The 22493-nt window shown below is 44.8% G+C and overlaps 1 protein-coding gene across 1 annotated transcript; it reads left to right on the forward strand.

Moving 5' to 3' along the window:
* The first annotated feature begins 885 nt into the window (after positions 1-885).
* LOC141046770 (deoxyribonuclease-1-like) lies at positions 886-21350 on the forward strand. Its single transcript, XM_073541406.1, has 10 exons — positions 886-1007; positions 1596-1738; positions 3122-3210; positions 5632-5715; positions 6113-6228; positions 11207-11319; positions 14784-14941; positions 17905-18001; positions 18104-18155; positions 21054-21350. Exons 2-10 carry the CDS (start codon positions 1601-1603, stop codon positions 21266-21268), a joined length of 1062 nt encoding a protein of 353 aa, XP_073397507.1. The 5' UTR covers positions 886-1007; positions 1596-1600; the 3' UTR covers positions 21269-21350.
* Positions 21351-22493: the final 1143 nt, after the last annotated feature.

The raw sequence follows: 22493 nt of genomic DNA on the forward strand, positions 1-22493 counted from the left end.
TTCTTATTACTCAGCAGTGGTTTTCATCTTGGAACTCTGCCATGCAGGCCATTTTAGTCCAGTCGATTCTTATGACGGAGTCATGAACACTGACCTTAGCTACTGAGGCAAGTGAGGCCTGGAGTTCTTTGGATGTTGTGGGGTCTTGGGGTAATTTTGGTTGGCTGGTCACTCCTGGGAAGGTTCACCACTGTTCCATGTTTTCGCCATTTGTGGATCATGGCTCTCACCGTGGTTCGTTGGAGTCCCAAAGCTTGAGAAATGACTTTATAATCTTTTCCAGAGTGATATATCTCAATTATTTTGTTTCTCATTTGTTCCAGCATTTCTTTGGATCGCGGCTTGATGTCTATCTTTTGAGGATCTTTTGGTCGACTTCACTTTGTCAGAAAGGTCCTATTTAAGTGATTTCTTGATTGAAAACAGGTGTGGCAGTATTCAGGCCTGCGTGTGACTAAGGAAAGTGAACTCAGCTTCCCAAAGATGTGATAAACCACAGTTAATTTATGGTTTAAGTGGTGGGGGCAATCACTTTTTCACACAGGGCCCTGTAGGGGGCAAACACTTTTTTACACAACTGTATGTGTCACCATGGCGCTTATTGGCCACATCTCAATATGACAGCCAGAGGGCCACCATAAGCAATGTCATCCAATGCCTGATCGGTCTGTCTGTACCTGGTAGGTGCATAGGGGGGGCAGACGGGAACATCCAGAGGCGTATAATAAGAAATTACCCCCTAAGTTAAAAAGATAGCAGGAAATATTGGATCTTGGCAGAGGTCCAGCTGCAGACTACAGGTCTAATGTCTGAAAACATTTCTGACCTCCATCCTATTGATTAATATACTTGTTTACAGATATCAAATAGGAAAACGCATCAGCTGGGACGGTGCCTTATTTTTCTCACAATCGATAGTGTATATAAGGCACCGACTAAAATATGTCCTAGGTAGTTGCTGCCGTTCCTGTGGATTTCACTGCCCGGACAGGATCTCAGTGGAGCAGGTGAAGTGTTTTTCCATTTTGATGTTGTTTTTGGCCCCATGTGCCATATAGTGCTAATAAATACATTCGCTACATTGACATGCTGTGCCCAAAATTGGTATCATTGGCCACCTACCCCCCTTTTCCAACCCAATTCAGATCCCCTTTTTGCTAGATAGTACACGATAAGGCTATCTCAGGGTCTCCTGCAGCTTTGACCTCTTGTGATCATCTGTAATCCAGGGTTCAATTTCTCTGCAGCTCCTCCGCAGGCAAAATGAAGCATTACATTGGATACGTGCTTTGTATAATGGATGGCAGTGCTCGTAGGTCCTCCAGACTCAAAGGTGCTCTTTGTAGCTGCGACCACCATGGGTCACTTATGGAACCCCCTCTATTAACCGATTATGGAAATGGAGTTTTTTAGGGTAAATCCTGATCCCAGGATTCCAGTTTCCAAGAGTTTGGTCTGTGCTGCAGCAGAGATCGACTCCTCTGTAACCCTATAGTACCTCTGGCATCTGCCCCTGCATTCTTACCCTCTAGTTAATGCCTACTTTTCCCTTTGACAATAGTCTTCTTTAATGATTTTACTTTCCTCATCTGAAGGAAGAATGAAGTGGGCTTTCCTGGTGGCGCTGGCGGCCTGCTTCCTACAGGCCAGCTTTACTCTTAAAATTGCCTCCTTTAACATTGAAAGGTTTGGGATTAATAAGGTTGAAGACCCCGACATCCTAAACCTTCTTATCCAGGTAAGAATATCTGTAGTGATCATGTACACAGGGTTGATAACTTTGGATAGTTTGCAACATATATGTAAGTAGCAAAAGGAGTGGAATCAATAAGGAGTGGTTCCACTTACTTCCTTGACCTCATAGAAGCTGCCTGATCTGTCGGTATGCTATGTATTAGTTTACAAAATTAGGTCTGTTTTTATTATTCCCAAAAACAGCGCCCTTACTGTGCTTTGGCCGTGAACGGTACAACAGCTTTAACTCATTCACTTGAATAGCTGCAATACCAGAAACTAACAAAGCATAAAAATGGCGCGATAACTGAAAAAAGATCAGGTTTCTAATTTTATTAACTCCCAGTAGCATTCTAAGAAAATAGATGATTCTGGTAGCCATAGCCGCAGGGTCCCTATTGGGTTGTCCATGGTGGCCAAGTCTTCTGTAATGTCCAGGAGATTCCCAGATAAAAGGACGACTTGCTAGACCCAGCTGAAAATGTTGAAGATTTACGCTGTACCAGAAGAATTTTTTATACCTTGGCATCTTAGAGAAGTGGATATTCAGGTGTGGAGTGGCGGAGAATAAAAGTAGAAGGGACATTGTCTTGAAAAGAAGGGGGTGGCTACATAAAGACAACCCTAAACAAGCAGCAAAAAGCAGATATGAGTAATATCAAACATAAAATATGCAGTTAAAGAGCCAAATGTAGCAAATAAGTTGCTCAGCAATCAAATTGCTGCATCAAGACAGGTAAATACCTCAAATAACCAATGGACCTATATAGAACACAGATGTAACAGAACATAACAGTCCTTGTAGTAGATGAGAGCAAAATGCAGATAGAGTGGGAGAAGAAGGAGTATTCTCGTGCGTTTCACCACTCATGGTGGCTTCTTCAGGGGTAATCAAGTAAGGGCAATATCCAGAATGACCACTGAACCTATATGAATCTAGAAAACAATAGCAAAAATAGTAAGACAGCCAAGACAGTGAGGATACCATAGCCCTGTAGTGTATGATAGCAATAACTCTGTAATATGTTGATAGAATGGGGGAAGTAGGGGTATTTCAATGCACATTTCATTCATGGTGGCTTCCTCAGGTAAAATTAAGTCAAGCCAATATCCAGAAGGACCACTAGGCATATACAAATCTAGAACCTAGTAGCAAAATTACAAAGTTGTACAAGACAGAAGAGGAGACGTCCTAAATTAAAATGATAGTAACAACCCTGTAAAATGGGAATAGACAGGGAGAAGCAGGAGAATACCCATGCGTTTCGCCACTTATGGTGGCTTGCTCGGGGGGGGGGGAATCATCTCAGGTCAATATCTAGAATGACCAATGGACCCAGCCTGTTCCTTCATGTGATTGGCCCTTGTGTTCTCCTCATTATTGCAGATCCTCAGGAGATATGAACTGATCGCAGTTCAGGAAGTCATGAGCAAAGACGACACAGCGATTATAAGACTCGTCCAGGAGCTCAACTCGTGAGTAAAGCCGCATAATGTATGTCCGATCTGTCCTCAGGTGCTGCAGATTTAGTCAGGTGATTGGTGGGGGAGGTCATCCACGGCACATCTGATGACATCCAGTCATAATCACCTGATCACCTCAGCCAATGACAGGTGACCAAAGAACAAGACATCATCATTTTGGAAGAATAGTATAGAGTATACCTAACATGACCTGCAATTAAAAAAAAAATTACATTCAGAAAACCTCTTTAAGAAAATAACTAAATGATTTTTAAATCTGCAATTGCGGATTTGGCCGTGGAAACCTGGATATTCTGCAGCAGAGCAATGCACTTATTATGGCTTTGGACTTCTCCATGGAAACAAATGGGGAAAATTTCAAAATCATCTTCATAAAATCATCAAAACATTGAGTATGCTGCGAATTATATGGTATTTTTACATGACGTTTTTGATATTTTTACATTTTTTTGCACAGAGTTTGCAACAAAATCCTCGTAATAAAATGCCGCAAATCTGCTTCCTATTACGTTTTTTTTTCCACATTTTGGAGTAAAACGTATCGTTCCCATTCTTTGGCGCTTGAATTGTGACAAAAAGCACATTTTTATTGTGTTTTTTATGCATTTTTGTTTAACAATTTTTTTGCTGTGGAAATTGAAGAAAAACACCCCTTATTGCCACACCCTATGCAATAGTTAAAAAAAAAAAATATCAAAAGCCACACTGAAAAACTGCAGCAAAACACTGTAAAAACCATGTGCCTTTTTTTTTTTAGAATCGTTTTTTATTTCGATTTTTCAGCATAAAAAACATCCAGAAATTATCTGTGAATTAGGGATGAGCGAGTAGTGAAGTATTCGGACTCGCTGTACTCATTACGAGTACCTCCTAATACTCGGGTACTCGTAACGAGTCCAATGTAAGTCTATGGGAAATGCGATTAATGGGCTGTGTGTGTGTGCTGGGCTTGGCGGGGACTGTACGAAGACTGTGCCAGGCTGTGCGGGACTGTGATGGCCTGTGTGAAGACTGTGCGGGACTGTGCTGGCCTGTGTGAAGACTGTGCCGAGCTGTGCGGGATTGTGCTAGCCTGTGCCGGGCTGTGCGGGACTGTGCTGGGCTTTGCATGTACTGTGCGGGGACTATGCCGGACTGTGTGGGACTGTGCTGGGCTGTGCTGGGCTGTGCGGGACTGTGCTGGACTTTGCAGGTACTGTGCGGGACTATGTTGGGCTGTGCAGGTACTGTGCGGGGACTATGCCGGGACTGTGCTGGCCTGTGTGGGACTGTGCTGGGCTGTGCGGGACTGTGCTGGGCTTTGCAGGTACTGTGCGGGACTGTGCTGGGCTGTGCAGGTACTGTGCAGGGACTATGCCGGGCTGTGTGGGACTGTGCTGGCCTGTGTGGGACTGTGCTGGGCTGTGCGGGACTGTGCTGGGCTTTGCAGGTACTGTGCGGGACTGTGCTGGGCTTTGCAGGTACTGTGCGGGACTGTGTTGGGCTGTGCAGGTACTGTGCGGGGACTATGCCGGGCTGTGTGGGACTGTGCTGGCCTGTGTGGGACTGTGCTGGGCTGTGCGGGACTGTGCTGGGCTTTGCAGGTACTGTGCGGGACTGTGCTGGGCTTTGCAGATACTGTACGGGACTGTGCTGGGCTGTGCAGCTACTGTACGGGGACTATGCTGGGTTGTGTGGGACTGTGCTGGGCTGTGTGGGACTGTGCTGGGCTGTGCAGGTACTGTGCGGGACTGTGCTGGGCTTTGCAGGTACTGTGCGGGGACTATGCCGGGCTGTGTGGGACTGTGCTGGGCTGTGCGGGACTGTGCTGGGCTGTGCGGGACTGTGCTGGGCTTTGCAGGTACTGTGCGGGACTGTGCAGGTACTGTGCGGTGACTATGCCAGTGGCTTGTGTGGGACTGTACTGGACTGTGCGGGACTGTGCTGGGCTGTGCAGGTACTGTGCGGGACTGTGCTGGGCTTTGCAGGTAGTGTGCGGGAACTATGCCGGGCTGTGTGGGACTGTGCTGGGCTGTGCAGGTACTGTGCGGGACTGTGCTGGGCTATGCGGGGACTGTGCTTGGCTGTGCGGGGACTGTGCTGGGCTGTGCAGGGACTGTGCGGTCACCTGAATATTGCGAGGCGAGTAGTGAAATACTCGCCAGGATTCGAGTACCGCATTACTCGCCGAGTACCGAATCCTAATGAGTATACTCGCTCATCCCTACTGTGAATTAACCTTTAGACTAAATTAATTCAAACAGTACTTCAGTCCAAGTTCATACATACTTGAGGGTGAAGAGCATGACACATAGATGAAAATATCTATTATTATACCCCGCCCCCGCAGAACCGGAACTAGGTATAATACAAGGTATCAGTTTTATTTGGAAAGCTCCTTTAAGGTATATATTTTTGTCTCTTTCATACCAGGGCCACGGGTCTAAACTACAATTTGCTGATTTCTGACCACCTGGGTCGCAGTTCCTACCGGGAGAAATACGTATATGTATACAGGTAAGAGACTACGGACATGTTATATATTGATATATTGGCCTCGGTGACTGCAGCCTATTCTGTATGCTGTCACCCAGATTAGGAGGAGGTGTCTCTTTGTACAGAAGCAGTCTTCAGACACCCTGCTCATAAGATGTGTGACCCAAATTGAGAAAATTAGCTCCTTAATTAGTCAGCCGGATTTTGCTTCGAGTGCAGTTACACGTGACAGCAGAATTCTCCAGGGTTGGAGGCATCGGCACACCTGTCTTGGCAGCACCTTGGACCATGATAGATATGAAAGATGCCCAAAAGTGAAGGGCAGATTGTGTGGTCCCATTAAAAACCGCCAGCCAGATGGAGCAGGGTTAATGAGCTATTAATGGTTCACGCTCGCCTTTTATTTTTAACTCCACAGAGAGGACATCCTGAAGCCGACGGAGTGGTATCATTACGACGATGGCTGCGAAAACTGCGGCACGGACGTCTTCATTCGCGAACCCTTTGTCGCCCGGTTTTCCTCACCTACGACAGGTATATGGGGTGCCATAAAGGAGAGATATACATCGTCCGTATGAGATGTATAGTCGACATTGTAAGCCGAAATCTGGGCAGAATGGGGCCCCCAGGCTCCATGGGCCCCAGCACGTACCTGGGTTCTCCACGTATTGGCACCAGCTCTCCGTGTGCCCTCCATTTTTCACCGGGCACAGATCTGTGTGTTTTGTAGAGGCAATGCCTGATTTTGCTTATTGTCAGTCCCACGCAAAACCAGTCCCAGGCACAACCTCTGCAAAATTAGCAGAGCCTGGTAATTAATGAAGGTCTGAATATGAATCGCAATGCCTGGAACTGCCGCAGCTCTCGTTACCCAAACTGTGAGAGTGCCAGGAGTCTGACTCCAATGAATCTAATATTGATGGCCATAAATAAGTCTTTAAGTGGTTAGTCATGCCTTCCTAAATTGATATATCATTGGATAGAGCATGTAAAAATAATCACTTTTGCAATTTACTGATGTTCGTGAGATATTAACATATTCCTTTGTTTACAACCTGTTTCCTAGGAGACCGACCACCGCTGACGTCTTGCTTATAAGCATTGTGCTCTGATTAGGAGGTAAAAGCGAACTCCAGCAATCCTGGCCAACTTCAAAGCAGTGCTTACAACCTCAATAGAAAACAGCTTGTAAGCATTCTGCATAGTTTCCCATCTAAAAAGAAGAAATATGCAGCACTCACTGATATAGCTGAAAAACTGTGTGTCTTTATTTCACATAAATTCCATCAAACGTGTGGACATGCAGGACGTTAGAGGAATGCTAGGGGAGGGAGGTGCCGGACAATGGCTGTTTCGCGATTACTCGCTTCTACGGGTCCAAGCAGCGGTGGTCGATCTCCAAGGCGCCCAGCTGTAAGCAAAAGAAAATTATATCTCAAGAATGACAGAAAATTTTAACTGACACTAAATTGCAAAATTGCTCTTAATTACAAGCCCTATCCAACAATACCTGTCTATGAAAGTTGGATTATCCTCTTTAAGGGGTACTTCACACTAAGCGAGATCGCTAACGAGATCTTGCTGTGTGTGACACCCATCAGCGACCGCCCCACCCCCGTCGGGTATCGCTGATCGTGCTCTAATGTCCAGGACATTTTTTGATTGTTGGTCTCCCGCTGGCCAGCATGCATCTCTGCGTGTGGCAGCGGGAGAGCAACGATCAGCGAGCTCCCAGCGCTGTAAGCAGACGTTGGGAGCTGGTAACCAGGGTAAATAGTGGGTAACTAAGCGCGCGCGTCCCTTAGTTACCCGCTGTGTACCCTGGATATCAGCGTGCTCGCGCTGGGAGCTGGCATCCAAGGTAAACAGCGGGTAACTGAGCGCCGTGCTCGCTTAATTACCCGCTGTTTACCTTGAATGCCAGCGCGAGCACGCTGGTATCCTGGGTACACAGCGGGTAACTAAGGGACGCGCGCGCTTAGTTACCCACTATTTACCCTGGTTACCTGCGTCCTTGCTGGTCCTGATCGCTGCTGAGATCTGCCTGTTTGAGAGCTCACCAGCGATCAAGTAGCAACGCACCAGCGATCCTGACCAGGTCGTATCGTTGTCGGAATCGCTGGTGCGTCGTTTAGTGTAACGGGACCCTAAGTCTTCTCTGCCACTTAAAGGGGTCATCTCTTCACAGATGTGTGCACTGTCCATGAACATATAGTACATTTCCTCAGAAATCCATCATCCTGACACATGTTTGCAGTATACATGCATCTCATAGCTCGTCCATCATTATATACATAAATATTTCGCTTGTTGCTAAGTACTTTTTGCATGCAGGAATTTTAAGAGGTGTTTTTTGACGTTATGTCTCGTTGCTGCAGTGATACAAGTGTCCACTAGGTGGGGCTTTAATCTAACGGACGGGGCTCCCCCATCTGTATTGCATTAGATTGCTGCACAGTCGCGCTGCTTAATCACAGCACAGAGAGAATGCAAGATTGTGACAGTATAATGGGATTTTATGGTGATGAAGAACTCGGAGCAAAGAAGCGCATGTGGTGGGAGGCGAGTGGGGGCTTCGTGACGTGTGACAAAGGTTAAAAGTTGAATATAATGTCTGCGCATCTATTTTTATTACTTTTTATCACATTGCTATCAACTTATCAGCAATTATTTCCTTCTGTAATGACTGTTTATGTAACATCTATAACATCACGGACAATATGGACCCCCTCTCTCCAGGCTAATAAAATGTGTTATTTCATTCTTGCTTTATTGTCCCCCCCAGATGCACAATGTGGCAAAAAAGACCCTTATTTGCACATTTCTAGCCAACACATTCTCCATATATTTGAATGGAAATATGGCTGCGGTGTGCGTGCATCAGAATCTCCATTGAGGGTGCAGTGGGGTAAAATTGGTGGACCCCCCATCCTCCTGATAAGTGAAGATCCCAGAGTCTTCAGTTTTACGGATATATGTTCACACTGTCTGTGTATAGTACATCAAATATACTGTGCCAAGGACTGCTCATGAAGGGTGCCCACTCCTGCAGAGGGGCCCACCGGGAGATTCCCCTGCTTCCCTGTGGGCCAGTCCGAGCCTGAGACTCTGCTTCCTCTAATGTCCATTGTTTGTGCTCCAGGCCCTGATCTCCATTGGTTTTGTGTCTTAATCACTGATTTCATTGTTTTTTGTTGTAGTCATAGTCTCTAATTTCCATTGGTTTTGTGTTTTAGCCCTTAATAGCCCGGAAAAAGCACTAAAAGTCTTTTTCCCTACTGTACAGTGGCGTAACTTGAAGCCCCCAATGCAAAATCTCCAACTGGGCTCTCAAATAACACAACGCAGGTCTTTAATAGTAATAGTCTTTCCATATGACGCAAAGGGACCTTTTGGGGCCCCTCTAGTTTCCAGGGCCCGGGTGCAATTCCAACCCTTGCATCTGTTATAGTTACACACCTGCTGATGGCCATTGGTTGGGTTTCAGTTACCAGTTTTGGCACCTCAGTCCCTTATGCTCATTGGTGTTGTGTTAAAGTCCTTGTCCCTGATATCCAGAAGTTGGGTCCATTGCATTTGTGTCTCAGTCCATGATTTCCATTGGTTTAGTTCTTGAAGTCTCTGCCTTCTGTGTTTTCTTCTTGTCCTACTTCTTGCCCGTAATGTCTCAGATCTTTCTTGATTTAGTGTCTGCGTCTAAAGCCCATTATACACTTTAGACTAACGTCGGCCAAACATACTATCAATGGATTTGGCCAACAGTCTAATGTGGATGGGGTCCCTGACACTTGATTGTTGGAGAACATAAGGATCCGGCATTGCTAGGCTCACTTGTGAGGTGGATCCACTAAGCCTTAGGTCAGGGTTGACATGTGGATCCCGGGCACTTGGAACAAAGAGGACTTGAAAAACTGGCAATGTAAACAGCAGACAAATAGGTAGGCAATGGAGCTCTGGATGGAGGCCTCAGAAGCAGGAGGACACAACAGGGACTGAGGACTTGTATAAAGACAGAGATGAAAACACAAGTCTGTAGGACACAGTTCTTTTGTAACATTCAGACACAGGGGAGTGTTCAAACAGGCCTCAAAAAGGCCTAAGGAGATGATGTCATGGAGGCACGTTGGGCCACTTTTAAAACCCAACGTGGAGCACAGCATAGAGCAGCGGCCATAGAGGAAGGAGGCAGAGCCATTCTAAACCGAGACAGGTGCATAACAGGCATGTCCAATTTCAGACTTCTTATCTTTTAGTTCTTCAAGAGATAAGTTGCCACCAGAAATGTCATAGAGAATGGAGGAGTGCGAGGGAGAGTAATAGTTGACTGCCCCATTTTTCACCCAATAGTCGTGTAAGGTGTATGAGGGCATAATCCCCTGTGTCCAGTAGTTTATTATTTAACTTTCTTCCCTAATATCTTAGAACTTAAAGGGAACCTGTTACCTCTTTTGGCCGCTATAAAATGCAGACACCGCCTTTCAGGGCTTATCTACAACATTCTATAATGCTGTAGATAAGCCCCCGATCCGACCTGAAAGATAAGAAATATAAGTTTTATTATACTCACTGGGGGGGCGGTCCGATGCAGTTTGGTCTGATGGGTGTCGCAGGTCCGGCGCCTCCCATCTTCTTGCGACGCCACCCTCCTGTTTACTTCGACGCTGTCCGACATCGCGCTTCTGCACAGGCGTACTTATCTGCCCTGTTGAGGGCAGAGCAAAGTACTGCAGTACGCAGGCGCTAGGCCTCTCTGACCTTTCCCGGCGCCTGCGCACTGCAGTACTTTGCAGATAAGTGCGCCTGCGCAGGAGCGTGATGCTGGGAGCTAGGAAGCAAGCAGGAGGGCGGTGATCATAAGAAGATGGGAGGCGCCGGACTCGGACCTGCAACATCCATCGGACCGGACCGCCCCCTGGGTGAGTATAATAAATCTTATTTTTTCTTATCTTGCAGGTTGGACCAGGAGCTTATCTACAGCATTATAGAATGCTGTAGATAAGCCCTGAAAGGTGGTGGCCACATCTTATAGCAGCCAAAACAGCTGACAGGTTCCCTTTAAAGAGCTTTTTCAGAATCACGATATCATTGACCTGTTCTTAAGATAAGTCAGCCATATCAGAACTATAGTGGGTTCGATAATCGGCTCATGACAGGGGCATAACGCTCGTGTGAGACTTGGAGTCTGTCCAATACACCAAGATTTTGCTGAATGGAATTGTATTGTGAAGGTTAAGAAGCCGACCATCCTCTCAACATGGACTCCGAATAAGAATGATTTTTGGAGGTGTAGGAATAGATCTTAATTAGGTCAGCTGTATGCAGGTGACACCCCTGGATCAGGACCCTTGGGCCAATTCCTTACCCCCGTGTTTGCTAACAATGCGGGTTCTCACCACCTCATACTGTAGTTGATGGCACCCACCACGGTGGTCCTCCTCTCTCCACAAACTCTGGCATGTACAGTATGTCCTTGCCTGTGCATAAACTTTTTCTTGTCCTGTTTCCCCCTTAGAGCTGAAGGACTTTGCCCTGGCCTCCATTCACACCAGCCCAGATTACGCTGTGCGGGAGGTGGACGGTCTGTATGACGTGTGGGAAGACGCCAAGCAGCGCCTGCTCCTGGAGGTTCCTCTATTTATTATTATCTTTTATTTATGAGGCTCCTACGTCCTCCACATCTCAGCATCAGTGGGGTGGGATGATTGACAGTGACAGACACGTTACATTGAACATAATAGCTCTGCACGATCAGGAAACCATCCCGGCTAGAGGGGAGGAAGATAAAGAGAAAATTACTGCTTTTTTTTCTATTCAGGGGAGCAGGGCCACAAAGGAGCAAGCTACTGTGCATCAGGATGTTTCTGCCTTTGACTTAATTTAGAGTTTGTTCTTGTGTCTGTGCTGCCCTGCATGAGTAACCTCTGGGCCTCCTTGTAATGTTTCCTGTAGTCTTTCTATGACTCTGCTGAATTGTGCAAAGCAACTCTTCTGTGTCCAACCGCATAGTATCTCAAAGTGTGCAAAATTAGGTGCTGCTTCTTTTCTTATTATATCTTTAGGGTGCTATGTTTTTTGTAATACAGAGCTCCAAATCCTCTGCATAAAGAGAATTCTGGATTCTTGCTGCCACCACTAGGGGGAGCATAGGAGCTTACTGCATACTGCTTATACATTGGACTCCATATTAAAACCAATGCGGTGAGTTCTCCCTAGTGGTGGCTATTGGTAGCTAGAATTTTAAAGGGTTTTCCGGGTTTTGGAAAACAGCTGTCCTCCGGCTGCAACTCACCCTCCCTGAGTCCAGCATTGGGTCCCCACGGATGCTCCCAGTGTCTGTTATTGGCTGCAGTCGATCAGTGATTTCAGCAGCTCTGAACGGCTTGTGCTGTCAACTCGGGCAAAGGCACTGAGCTCAGCAATTGGCTGCTGCACTGTTAGTGTGATGACAGCACTTTAGACAATAACAAACCACTGTGTGGAGCGGCAGAGACTAAGCACCGGACCCAGGGAGGGTGAGTAAAGGGAAGTTTGCTTGTTTGCAACTGGGGGACAGGGGTTTTCTGAAACTTTAAGTCCTTAATGACCACTTCTTTTTCTGGTTGTCATTAACCCATTAATGATATAATAATTAAGCATTGCTTTATATAGCCCACGTGATTAAACAATCACAGATTCAAGTCCGCTAGGGCGACTAAAATGTTTGTAAAAAATAGTTACAAATGTTTTTAAAAAATTCTAAAAAAACAAGTTTAAATTACACCCTTATTCTAGATGAAAAAAACGCTTCTTGGGTATTGTTGCATCTGTAAACGTCCAATCTGTCAAAATATAAAAACTATTATCCCATAATACAGTTGTGGCCAAAAGTATTGACACCCCTGCAATTTTGTCAGCTAATACTCAGTTTCTTCCTGAAAATGATTGCAAACACAAATTCTTTGGTATTATTATCTTCATTTAATTTGTCTTAAATGAAAAAACACAAAAGAGAAAAGCAAAAAGCAAAACATTGATCATTTCACACAAAACTCCAAAAATGGGACGGACAAAAGTATTGGCACCCTCAGCCTAATACTTGGTTGCACAACCTTTAGCCAAAATAACTGCGACCAACCGCTTCTGGTAACCGTCAATGAGTTTCTTACAATGCTCGGCTGGAATTTTAGACCAGTGGTCCCCAACCTTTTTTGCACCAGGGACCAGCTTCAAGCAAGACCATTCTTCCATGGCCCGGCAGGGCGAGGATGGAGGTGTGACAGGGGCGGGGCTTTGGTCATAAGGGGGCGGGGCTATGGACGCGGTTGTAGTTTAGCAGTGCATACTTATCATTTAATTATAACATTTATAATGTGACTCAACTCACCATAGGTTTTGAATGAGTGGGAGCACCTGGCTTGTTTCTCTGTTTCAGTGGGAGCACTGGGCTACTTCTACTGATGACCGTCACTGCTAATGATGATTGGAACCTACAAGGAAATGGAGCATTGAGCACTTAAGAAAGATTGTACTGGAGTACTGTACATGCTGATTATTTTCTAATCATCAGAAAATGTATGTGTGGTTCCCCCCGTCCTGTCCAGTTCTGTGTGGCTCCCCCTGTTGTATGCATGGCTCCCCTGTCCCATCCTTGCATACATGGCTACGCTCCCACTCTCCCATCCTGTATGCATGGCTCTGCTCCCACTCTCCCATCCTGTATACATGGCTCCCCTCCTACTCTCCCTCCCTTGTATATATGGCTCCGCTCCCACTCTCCCTCCCCTGTATATATGGCTCCGCTCCCACCCTCCCTCCCCTGTATATATGGCTCCGCTCCCACCCTCCCTCCCCTGTATATATGGCTCCCCTCCCACTCTCCCTCCCCTGTATATATGGCTCCGATATTTGTCTCATCTGACCAGAGAACATTCTTCCAAAATGTTTTAGGCTTTTTCAGGTAAGTTTTGGCAAACTCCAGCCTGGCTTTTTTATGTCTCGGGGTAAGAAGTGGGGTCTTCCTGGGTCTCCTACCATACAGTCCCTTTTCATTCAGACGCTGACGGATAGTACGGGTTGACACTGTTGCACCCTCGGACTGCAGGGCAGCTTGAACTTGTTTGGATGTTAGCCGAGGTTCTTTATCCAACATCCGCACAATCTTGCATTGAAATCTCTTGTCAATTTTTCTTTTCCGTCCACATCTAGGGAGGTTAGCCACAGTGCCATGGGCTTTAAACTTCTTGATGACACTGCGCACTGTAGACACAGGAACATTCAGGTCTTTGGAGATGGACTTGTAGCCTTGATATTGCTCATGCTTCCTCACAATTTGGTTTCTCAAGTCCTCAGACAGTTCTTTGGTCTTCTTTCTTTTCTCCATGCTCAATGTGGTACACACAAGGACACAGGACAGAGGTTGAGTCAGCTTTAATCCATGTCAACTGGCTGCAAGTGTGATTTAGTTATTGCCAACACCTGTTAGGTGCCACAGGTAAGTTACAGGTGCTGTTAATTACACAAATTATAGAAGCATCACATGATTTTTCGAACAGTGCCAATACTTTTGTCCACCCTCTTTGTTATGTTTGGTGTGGAATTATATCCAATTTGGCTTTAGGACAATTCTTTTTGTGTTTTTTCATTTAAGACAAATTAAATGAAGATAATAATACCAAAGAATTTGTGTTTGCAATAATTTTCAGGAAGAAACTGAGTATTATCTGACAAAATTGAAGGGGTGTCAATACTTTAGGCCACAACTGTATAAACAATAGATAGGAAGAACAAAATTAATCAAAATACCAGAATTGCAGTTTTTCAGGCACCGTAATTCACTGAACAAGTGCAATAAAAAGCCATCAAAATGTAACATGTAACCTAAAATAATGCTAATAAAAAGTATAATAATAAATAATAAGAATAAATAGATAAGTTCACCTTGCAAAAACCAAGCTCCATCCATGAAAAAAAAATGTAAAAAAATCTGGTGAAACTATTTTTTTTAATAAGTACTAAATATAAAAACTGCAAAAGTCTGGTATCGCCATCATCATCCTGAATAAAAGTTTTGCATTTTCAGCAAAGATGTTCTGAGTGTTCTTCTTCCGCAGGATATCCTGATCTTGGGAGATTACAACGCAGGCTGCAGTTATGTGAAGACTTCCCATTGGCCTAATATTCGACTCCGCCAGGACGCCAGCCTCCGGTGGTTGATTGGAGATTCTGAGGACACCACTGTGAGCACCAACACACACTGTCCATACGATAGGTGAGGGGTCGAAGGTGTGCCAACTAGTTAAAGGAGGAGCCTAGTTTATGCAAGTTATCACCTATCCCCTGGACTTGTTGATCAATGACGGTCCAACTCTTGGTGCCAGAATGGGACATTTTTATCCCATATAGCATGCACTTCATTGACTCCCTATGGGGGTGCCAAGTGCTCAGCGGGGCCCCCAGTTATTTCAAGTCTTTAATAGTATTCATCTTTTCATATAGGACAAAGTTACTTTTTGGCCACTTAGGCTCCAGGGCCCAGATTCGATTGCACTCCTTGCTCCTATTGTAGTTACCCACTGTAGCAAATCCACAAAGAACAGGGTTAAATCATAGCTCTGCAGTATTTGATTTGATGCACCTGCCTAGCTTTTTACTAGAACCAAGGCCTGTGTTCACTAGGTGTGTCAGTTTGCTGGATGGAGCAGAGTCAAGTGGGCTGTTGGTGAGTGACCAGCCAAAATGTGAGCTGTAGCTGGGAGAGAGACAAGCCACAGTTTCTCTCCGAATGGAGACTGCACAGGTCAGCTTGGAAAGATGAGCAGTCTGTGTGTTGGAGCTGCAGAGTAATATGTGGAAGCTGCAGTGTGAAGTGTACACAGAGTTGAACAGTTCTGTTTGGCCTGGAAGCCAGTGGAGTTCAGGCTGCAGGTTATACCGAGACTGGCGGGACCATAACGCTTCTGTGTAAGAAGTTTGCTCCAGGAGAGAAAGGACTGTAATCTGTTAGGATGAGCCCGTACTGACATATATGGGACCACTAAAGGAACTGTTTATTTGCTGTGATACCTTTGTACAAAGAAGAGGCTGTTTTGTTTTTTGAATCCCTTGGAGTTATATGAAAGCAATGAAAACTGCACCTGTTGGGACCAAATTGCATTCCCTTTGTGAACGCTACCTAATGCCTACCTGGGTGAATGACTCCCTACAGCCTCTGGAGCTAAGGTTTGCCATCTTTTAATGGGGATAAAAGTTCCCCATCAAGGATAAAAGTTCCCCATTCTATGGATCAGTGAGGGTCCTAGTGGTGGGAGAGCCACCCATCAGCAAATTAGCACATGACCCATGAATGGGTGATACCTTGATTTCACCGGACAACCCCTTATAAGTGATATGCGCTTCCATCTACTGTGTAGCTTAGCAGGAATAGAGGATAGAAGGTATAACATTACCGTGGGGGCAGTTTACCAAGGATTTTTTTGTAGTCTGTGTGAGGGATCTCACAGGGGAAGGGGGTGTTGACTTTGCTCACTTCGGGGGGAGAGGAGAGAAGGACCTAGCAGGGGTCGGGTCTCTGGCGCCACCACTTGCCCCAGGTCAATCAGGGAACTGCACCGAGGGCAAATAGTCGCCGGAAAGGCTTCCCTTATAGGTACGAGTTAATGAGACGCTCCCAGAGTTCCTCACTAAAACAATACAGTATTCTGCCACCAGTTCCTCATTTGAAATAAGCCCCGTCCGACAACAGGCTTATATCGGGCCAGGAACCAACCCTGTAACGTATCAAATAACCAGGAGAGCATGCGGACGTGGGGATTCGTGGATCGAGATAAAAGATCAGTCCAAGATTAATTTTCTATTTAATCACATGAAAGGCGCACTAGGAATATACAAGCATATATTTACAGAACAATATACAAGTATGCAGTCAGGGGTGTAGTACAAAGGATAAGGTATAGATAAGTTGCAATTACTGTGTTATGTAGCATGTGACCACAGGGAGCTGTTGATGGATCACAGGTCCAAATCTTAGGGCCCGTCACACACAACGAGATCGCTAGCGAGATCGCTGATTTTGTGATGCATCAGCGATCTCTCCAGCGATATCGCTGTGTGTGACGGATCAGCGACTGGCCCCCCTGTCGGGTATCGCTGATCGTGCAGGATCGTCCTGGGCCATTTTTTGATCATTGGTCTCCCGCTGGCCAGCACGCATTGCTGCATGTGGCAGCAAGAGACCAGCGATCAGCGACGCTGGACGCAGGTTTCCAACGTAAATATCGAGTAACTAAGAGCCTCGCGGCTCTTGGATACCCGCTGTTTACCCTAGATATCAGCGCACGATGGTATCGTTAGTGGGATTGCTGGGACATCGTTATGTGTAACGGGGCCTTAAGTTACATGCTTTCCAGGCTCTGTCTGATAATGGGTCCTCCAACCAAAAGAAAACTGGGCACCAAATAAGGAGCCGACACTGATCTCCTTGGCTGCTCCTCCCACACTCTGTGCCCATCCCTGGGCTTGTGCAGCCTCTCTCCTCCCATCTCTGAGAGTATGATTTCCAGTCCAGAACCGTGAATGGCCCACAAATTTCATCTCGAAGCTCTGAATGGAATGGCAGCAGTGCCACTGGATTTGGCTGGATTTTATCTGGGCATAAAGTCCAAATATGCATCCCGTATGTAATTCCGGGTGGCTAAGCTTTATAACTCCCTAGCGCAGAGTGCTACCATTGGCTGCCAGGCACTGGTTGTGGGGGAAGGAACGCCGATTCGGATGATGTGCTCGGCTAGGCTCAGAGATATTGCATTCTGTTATTATAGGTCATTTTCCAGATTCAATACCTCAGAGTCTGCTGCGACTTGTTGTTCCATGTGCTTAATCACACAAAGGGGCCAGTTGGCTTGCAGCTGCAGAAGATTTCACACCATTGTGTCAAAAGCTTCAAAGGTCTTGTTCCTAGCTTTTTAATTAAAGATAAACACTGCATGGCTTTTTATGGCCTTGGGGGATGCCAAGGTGGGGGCACATTTCAAGAGTGGAGAGAATTGTACTTTGTCCTTCACAGTCTGTCACTTTAGAGACACATAGATCTGCATAGGAGCTGCCTGCATGAAATGATAGGACCCTTTTTTTTACAAGCTGCTGTTAAAAGGTTTGCAGCCATATTTATAGACACTGTCCGGCAGTGATGAGGTGAACATTTGGGTTTCACCCAGTGTATATTTTTGGTTCCAGGTTTGTGATTGGCGGAGCCCGCTTCCATAATGCGGTTGTACCAGACACGGCAAAGGCGTTCAACTACCACGTCGCTTATGATCTCACATATGAGATGGTGAGGCTTTCACCCAATGATGTCTGGCATTGCTTAGTTTAGATGTGTAATCTACAAATATCTACTAAATTGGTTGCACTATTTCTCATCTTTACAATTTAGGCTAAAGCCGTCTCAGATCACTACCCGTTGGAGATGGAGTTACGCGATGACCGTGAGTAGCAAATCATGGAAGCTTTTAGGGTTCCATTTAGAATTCCCGCACATTGTAGAAAAGAAGTGAAGATGACGATCAGGGCACTGGCATCATATTCCAAGTTGTCCAGCAATAGTAAAAATAACAGCGCCACACCTGTCCATAGGTTGATTGTGGTATTGCAGCTCAGTCCTATTTACTTTATTAGGAGCTGAGCTGCAGTAAGCAAGAACGACCACTACATGGTGTACAGAGCTCTGATTTTCCTGCCATTACAATGTGTACATCTGGGAACCATGAGATATCCTAAGAGCTGGGGATGCTGGCTGTCGGACCCCAACTGACCTGGATTTGATGAGCCATCAATATTGCAGCCCTATGCACCCCCTTTAACCTTATGTCAACACCAAACCAAAGATCTTTGCCCTTGCCTTAGATGTCCCCTGGAAGGAGTTTTGCCAATACTTTGAGCTGGATCCAATTATGAGACCTTCTATGCAAAGTAAACCTTATATCCTGATTACCAAGAAAGCCAAAATATAGTGGAAGCCCTACAACTTGTCCCACAATCTGCTGTGCATATGAGGTTATTCTAACCTTTTTTTGTCAGGATCATGACTTCCAATAGGTGAGGCTATCCTAATCCTAATGCCAGGGAGCATTGCCTGACCAGTTGGCGGTCTCCAGAAGGAGAAGCGGTAATAGACCTTTGTCAGATCTAGATCTCTCACCCAGTCAACCAGTTTCCTGCTCTTTTCTGATGGGTGCATTTTGCTTTTGGAGAAAATTTTGATCCGGCAAAATGTCCTAAGTAGTTATAGGTTAGATACCTCCAACAGATTTCTCTCTCCTGGATGAGAGCTAATTTGCATTCCCTCAAGACTTATAAATAGTGGTGTCAAGACTTATAGCCTCCTCCATATAAGTACTCAATTTTCTTGGTCCCATACTTTTTTTACACAGTCAACAACTGTGCAGATGTTTTAGGCAGGTGTGGTAAAAATGCTGCAAAAGTCAGAATGCTTTAAAAGAATATAAATGTTAAAGGGGTTATCCAGGCTTGGGGTTCAAGTCTGCAGTCACTCTATGTAACTGCAGACATGTGGATCCTCACAACTCTGGGAGCGGGTGATCATTTGACAACAAGTATGTTATTTGCATACTTCCTGCCACATTCTGACTAGATGGTCCACGTCTAGTTGGCATGTGACTACATGTTTGCAAATCACATACCTTCTGTCACGCGATTGCCTACTCCTGATGCTAGCTCCAGAGCCCTGACAGCTTGCACTGTGCGCGCTGTGAGGAATCACAAGTCTGCAGTCACATACAGTGACTGCAGACTTGAACTCCAATACAGGAAAACCTCTTTAATAGTTTATTTTTTGTAATTAAGAAAATGCAATGTGAATGAACAAAAGAAAAATCTAAATCACATCAAAACAGCATTTTTTTAGGTACCGTACTTGTACTTGTTTTTGAAGGAACTCGACAGAAAGATTTTTGCCAAAAACTTGTAAAATTATAGTCAGGTGCATGAGTAACCAATTATACCAAACAGTTGATAATGATCATCATTTTCATATGTATATTAAAACACAGTAATTAACTGAACACAGAAACAGGCTTAAGGCTGGGTGAAGAACAGCTAAACCCTGCTACAAAGGTGAGATTGTAGAAGACAGTTTCATGTCGCAGGCCAGACACCATGGCAAGACTGAGGACATCAACAAGATACAAGGTAGTTATACTACATCAGCAAGGTCTCTCCCAGGCAAACATTTTGCAGCTGACTATGGTTTCAAAATGTGCTGATCAAAGTTTTTTTGCAAGATCTCAAGAAATGGGTAAAGCTGAGGACTGTTGACACAGTGGTCGGCCAAAAAAAACTTAGTGCAGCAGATGAAAGACACATCATGTTAACTTCCCTTTAGAATTGGAAAATGTCCAACAGTGCCATCAGTCCAGAACTGGCAGCAACCATTGTTGCCCATCTAAACTTCTCTAATGTTGGGAGAAGTCTAGCCAGAAGTGGTGTTCATGGCAGAATTGTGGCTATAAATACAATCTTTCCACATGAGACCAAGACCAATCGCCTCAACTATGCATGAAAACATAAGAACTGGAGTGCAGAAAAATGGCAGCAGGTGCTCTGGACTAATAAGTCAAATGTGAAATATGTGGCTGTGACAGAAGGCAGTTTGTTTACCGAAGGGCTGGAAAGCGGCACAATAATGAATGTCTGCAGGAACAGTGAAGATGGTGGAGGGTCCTACAAGTTTGGGGCTACATTTCAGGAAATGGAGTTGAGGATTTGCTGAGAAATACATGAACAAACGTATCCATCATGTATCACCATCCAGCTGGCATCTGATTGGCTCAAAATTTGTTCTGCAGCCGGACAGTAACCCCAAACATCCAGCCAAGAACTATCTTCAGTGTAAAGAAGAACATGGAGTCCTGCAAGTGATGATCCGACCCCCACAGGGCCCTGATCTCTCATCATCCAGTCTGTCTGGGATCACATGAAGAGAGAGAAGGATTTGCACAAGTGAAATCCACAGAAATCTGTGGTCAGTTCTCCAAGATGAGATCATTCAAAAACTTTGAGCAAGTACCTAGAAGAAATCATGGTGAAGGCGACGGGCGGCCGGTCACCAAATATTGGTGGGATCTAGATTTCTCTTTTCTACATTCACTTTGCATTTTGTTCATTGATAAAAATAAACTATTAACACTTCTATTTTCTGAAAACATTCTTACGGTGCAGGATTTTTTCCACACCAGCCTAAAACTATTGCACAGTACAGTGTGTCTCAAACATGTCACAGAATTATTCAATATAATACCCATAACAGGTCTGTATGTACCCTGCACGTAGTATACTGAACTGGGCATGTTCCCTTCCTTTTTCAGCTTTGCACAACGCTCAGACGTTCCAGATCAGCAGCAGCATTGGTATAAGTGGAGGCCTGTCCCTCAATGGTGTCTGCGACTGTGTGGGGGTGGATTTCACATCCTGTGTGGGGCGCTGTGGTGCCAACGCAAGTAGCTTCCCATGTAACTGTAATGCTTCATGCAGCAGCAGTAATAAGTGCTGTGCGGACTATCAGGCTTCGTGTAAAGTCTAAACCTGTTCATATCCATCATTAGCCGTATACAGGATGGGAAGTAAAAGATCTTGCTGCCAATAAAAAGTGTCTAATAATCGTATTGGAGCTGTATTTATTTAGCCCTAGTTCTTTACTTTTACATTTGTTTTAATCACATTTAATTCTAAAGCTTAACACTATGTGAAACGGATGATCTAAACAGAAATGCAAAGTATGTGCAGCTGATATGTACATGCACTTGATAGTTGGTGTTCTACATATAAAGTGACTAAACTATGTCACCATGAAATTATACTACCATAGTGAGCACAAAATGAAAGCTTTCATACAGTACACAAATAATTCTGTCATAGTATGTACATAAGTAATGCCATTATAGAGTACTCATAAATAATGCCATCATACAGTACACATAAATAATGCTGTCTTACTTTGAACATGACTAATGCCATCATACAGTACACATAAATAATGCTATCTTACTTTGAACATGATTAACGCCATCATACAGTATACGCAAATAATGCTGTCTTACTTTGCACATGACTAATACGTCATATAGTACACAAATAATGCTGTCTTACTTTGCAAATGACAAATGTTTTCATACAGTACACATAAATAATGCTATCTTACTTTGCACATGAATAATGCCATCATGCAGTACACATAAATAATGCGGTCTTACTTTGCACATGACTACTGCCGTCATTCAGTACAGATAAATAATGCTATCTTGCTTTGCACATAATTAATGCTGTCACACAGTACACATAAATAATGCTGTCACACTGTTCACATAACTAACGCCATCATACAGTAGAGATGAATAATGCTGTCTTACTTTGCACATGACTAATGAAGTCATACAGTACACATAAATAATGCTGTCTTACTTTGCACATGACTAATGTTGTCATGCAGTACACATAAAGAATGCTGTCATAGTGTTCATATAAGTAATGCTGACATACTGTCAACATTACTAAAGTCATCATACAGTACACATGAATAAAGCCGTCCTACTGTAATTAAGAGCAAGAAAAATACTGTCAATATAACAACATTCAGAACTCCTTTGTTATCAGCCCAATATCCTATAAAGTGTAGTGTAGGGTCCTATATGTAATGACTCCTGAGGGCTCATCATACAGATTTGTGCCAGTAGGGTATCCCACATATACAATAATGCCAGCAGCATGTACGGGTATAAACGGGGGCAGCCTAGTACACAGGGGCAGCC

The sequence above is a fragment of the Dendrobates tinctorius genome, unplaced genomic scaffold (genome assembly GCF_039654945.1).
Source record: "Dendrobates tinctorius isolate UK_male_01 unplaced genomic scaffold, ASM3965494v1 ptg000120l, whole genome shotgun sequence".
Lineage (NCBI taxonomy): Eukaryota > Metazoa > Chordata > Amphibia > Anura > Dendrobatidae > Dendrobates > Dendrobates tinctorius.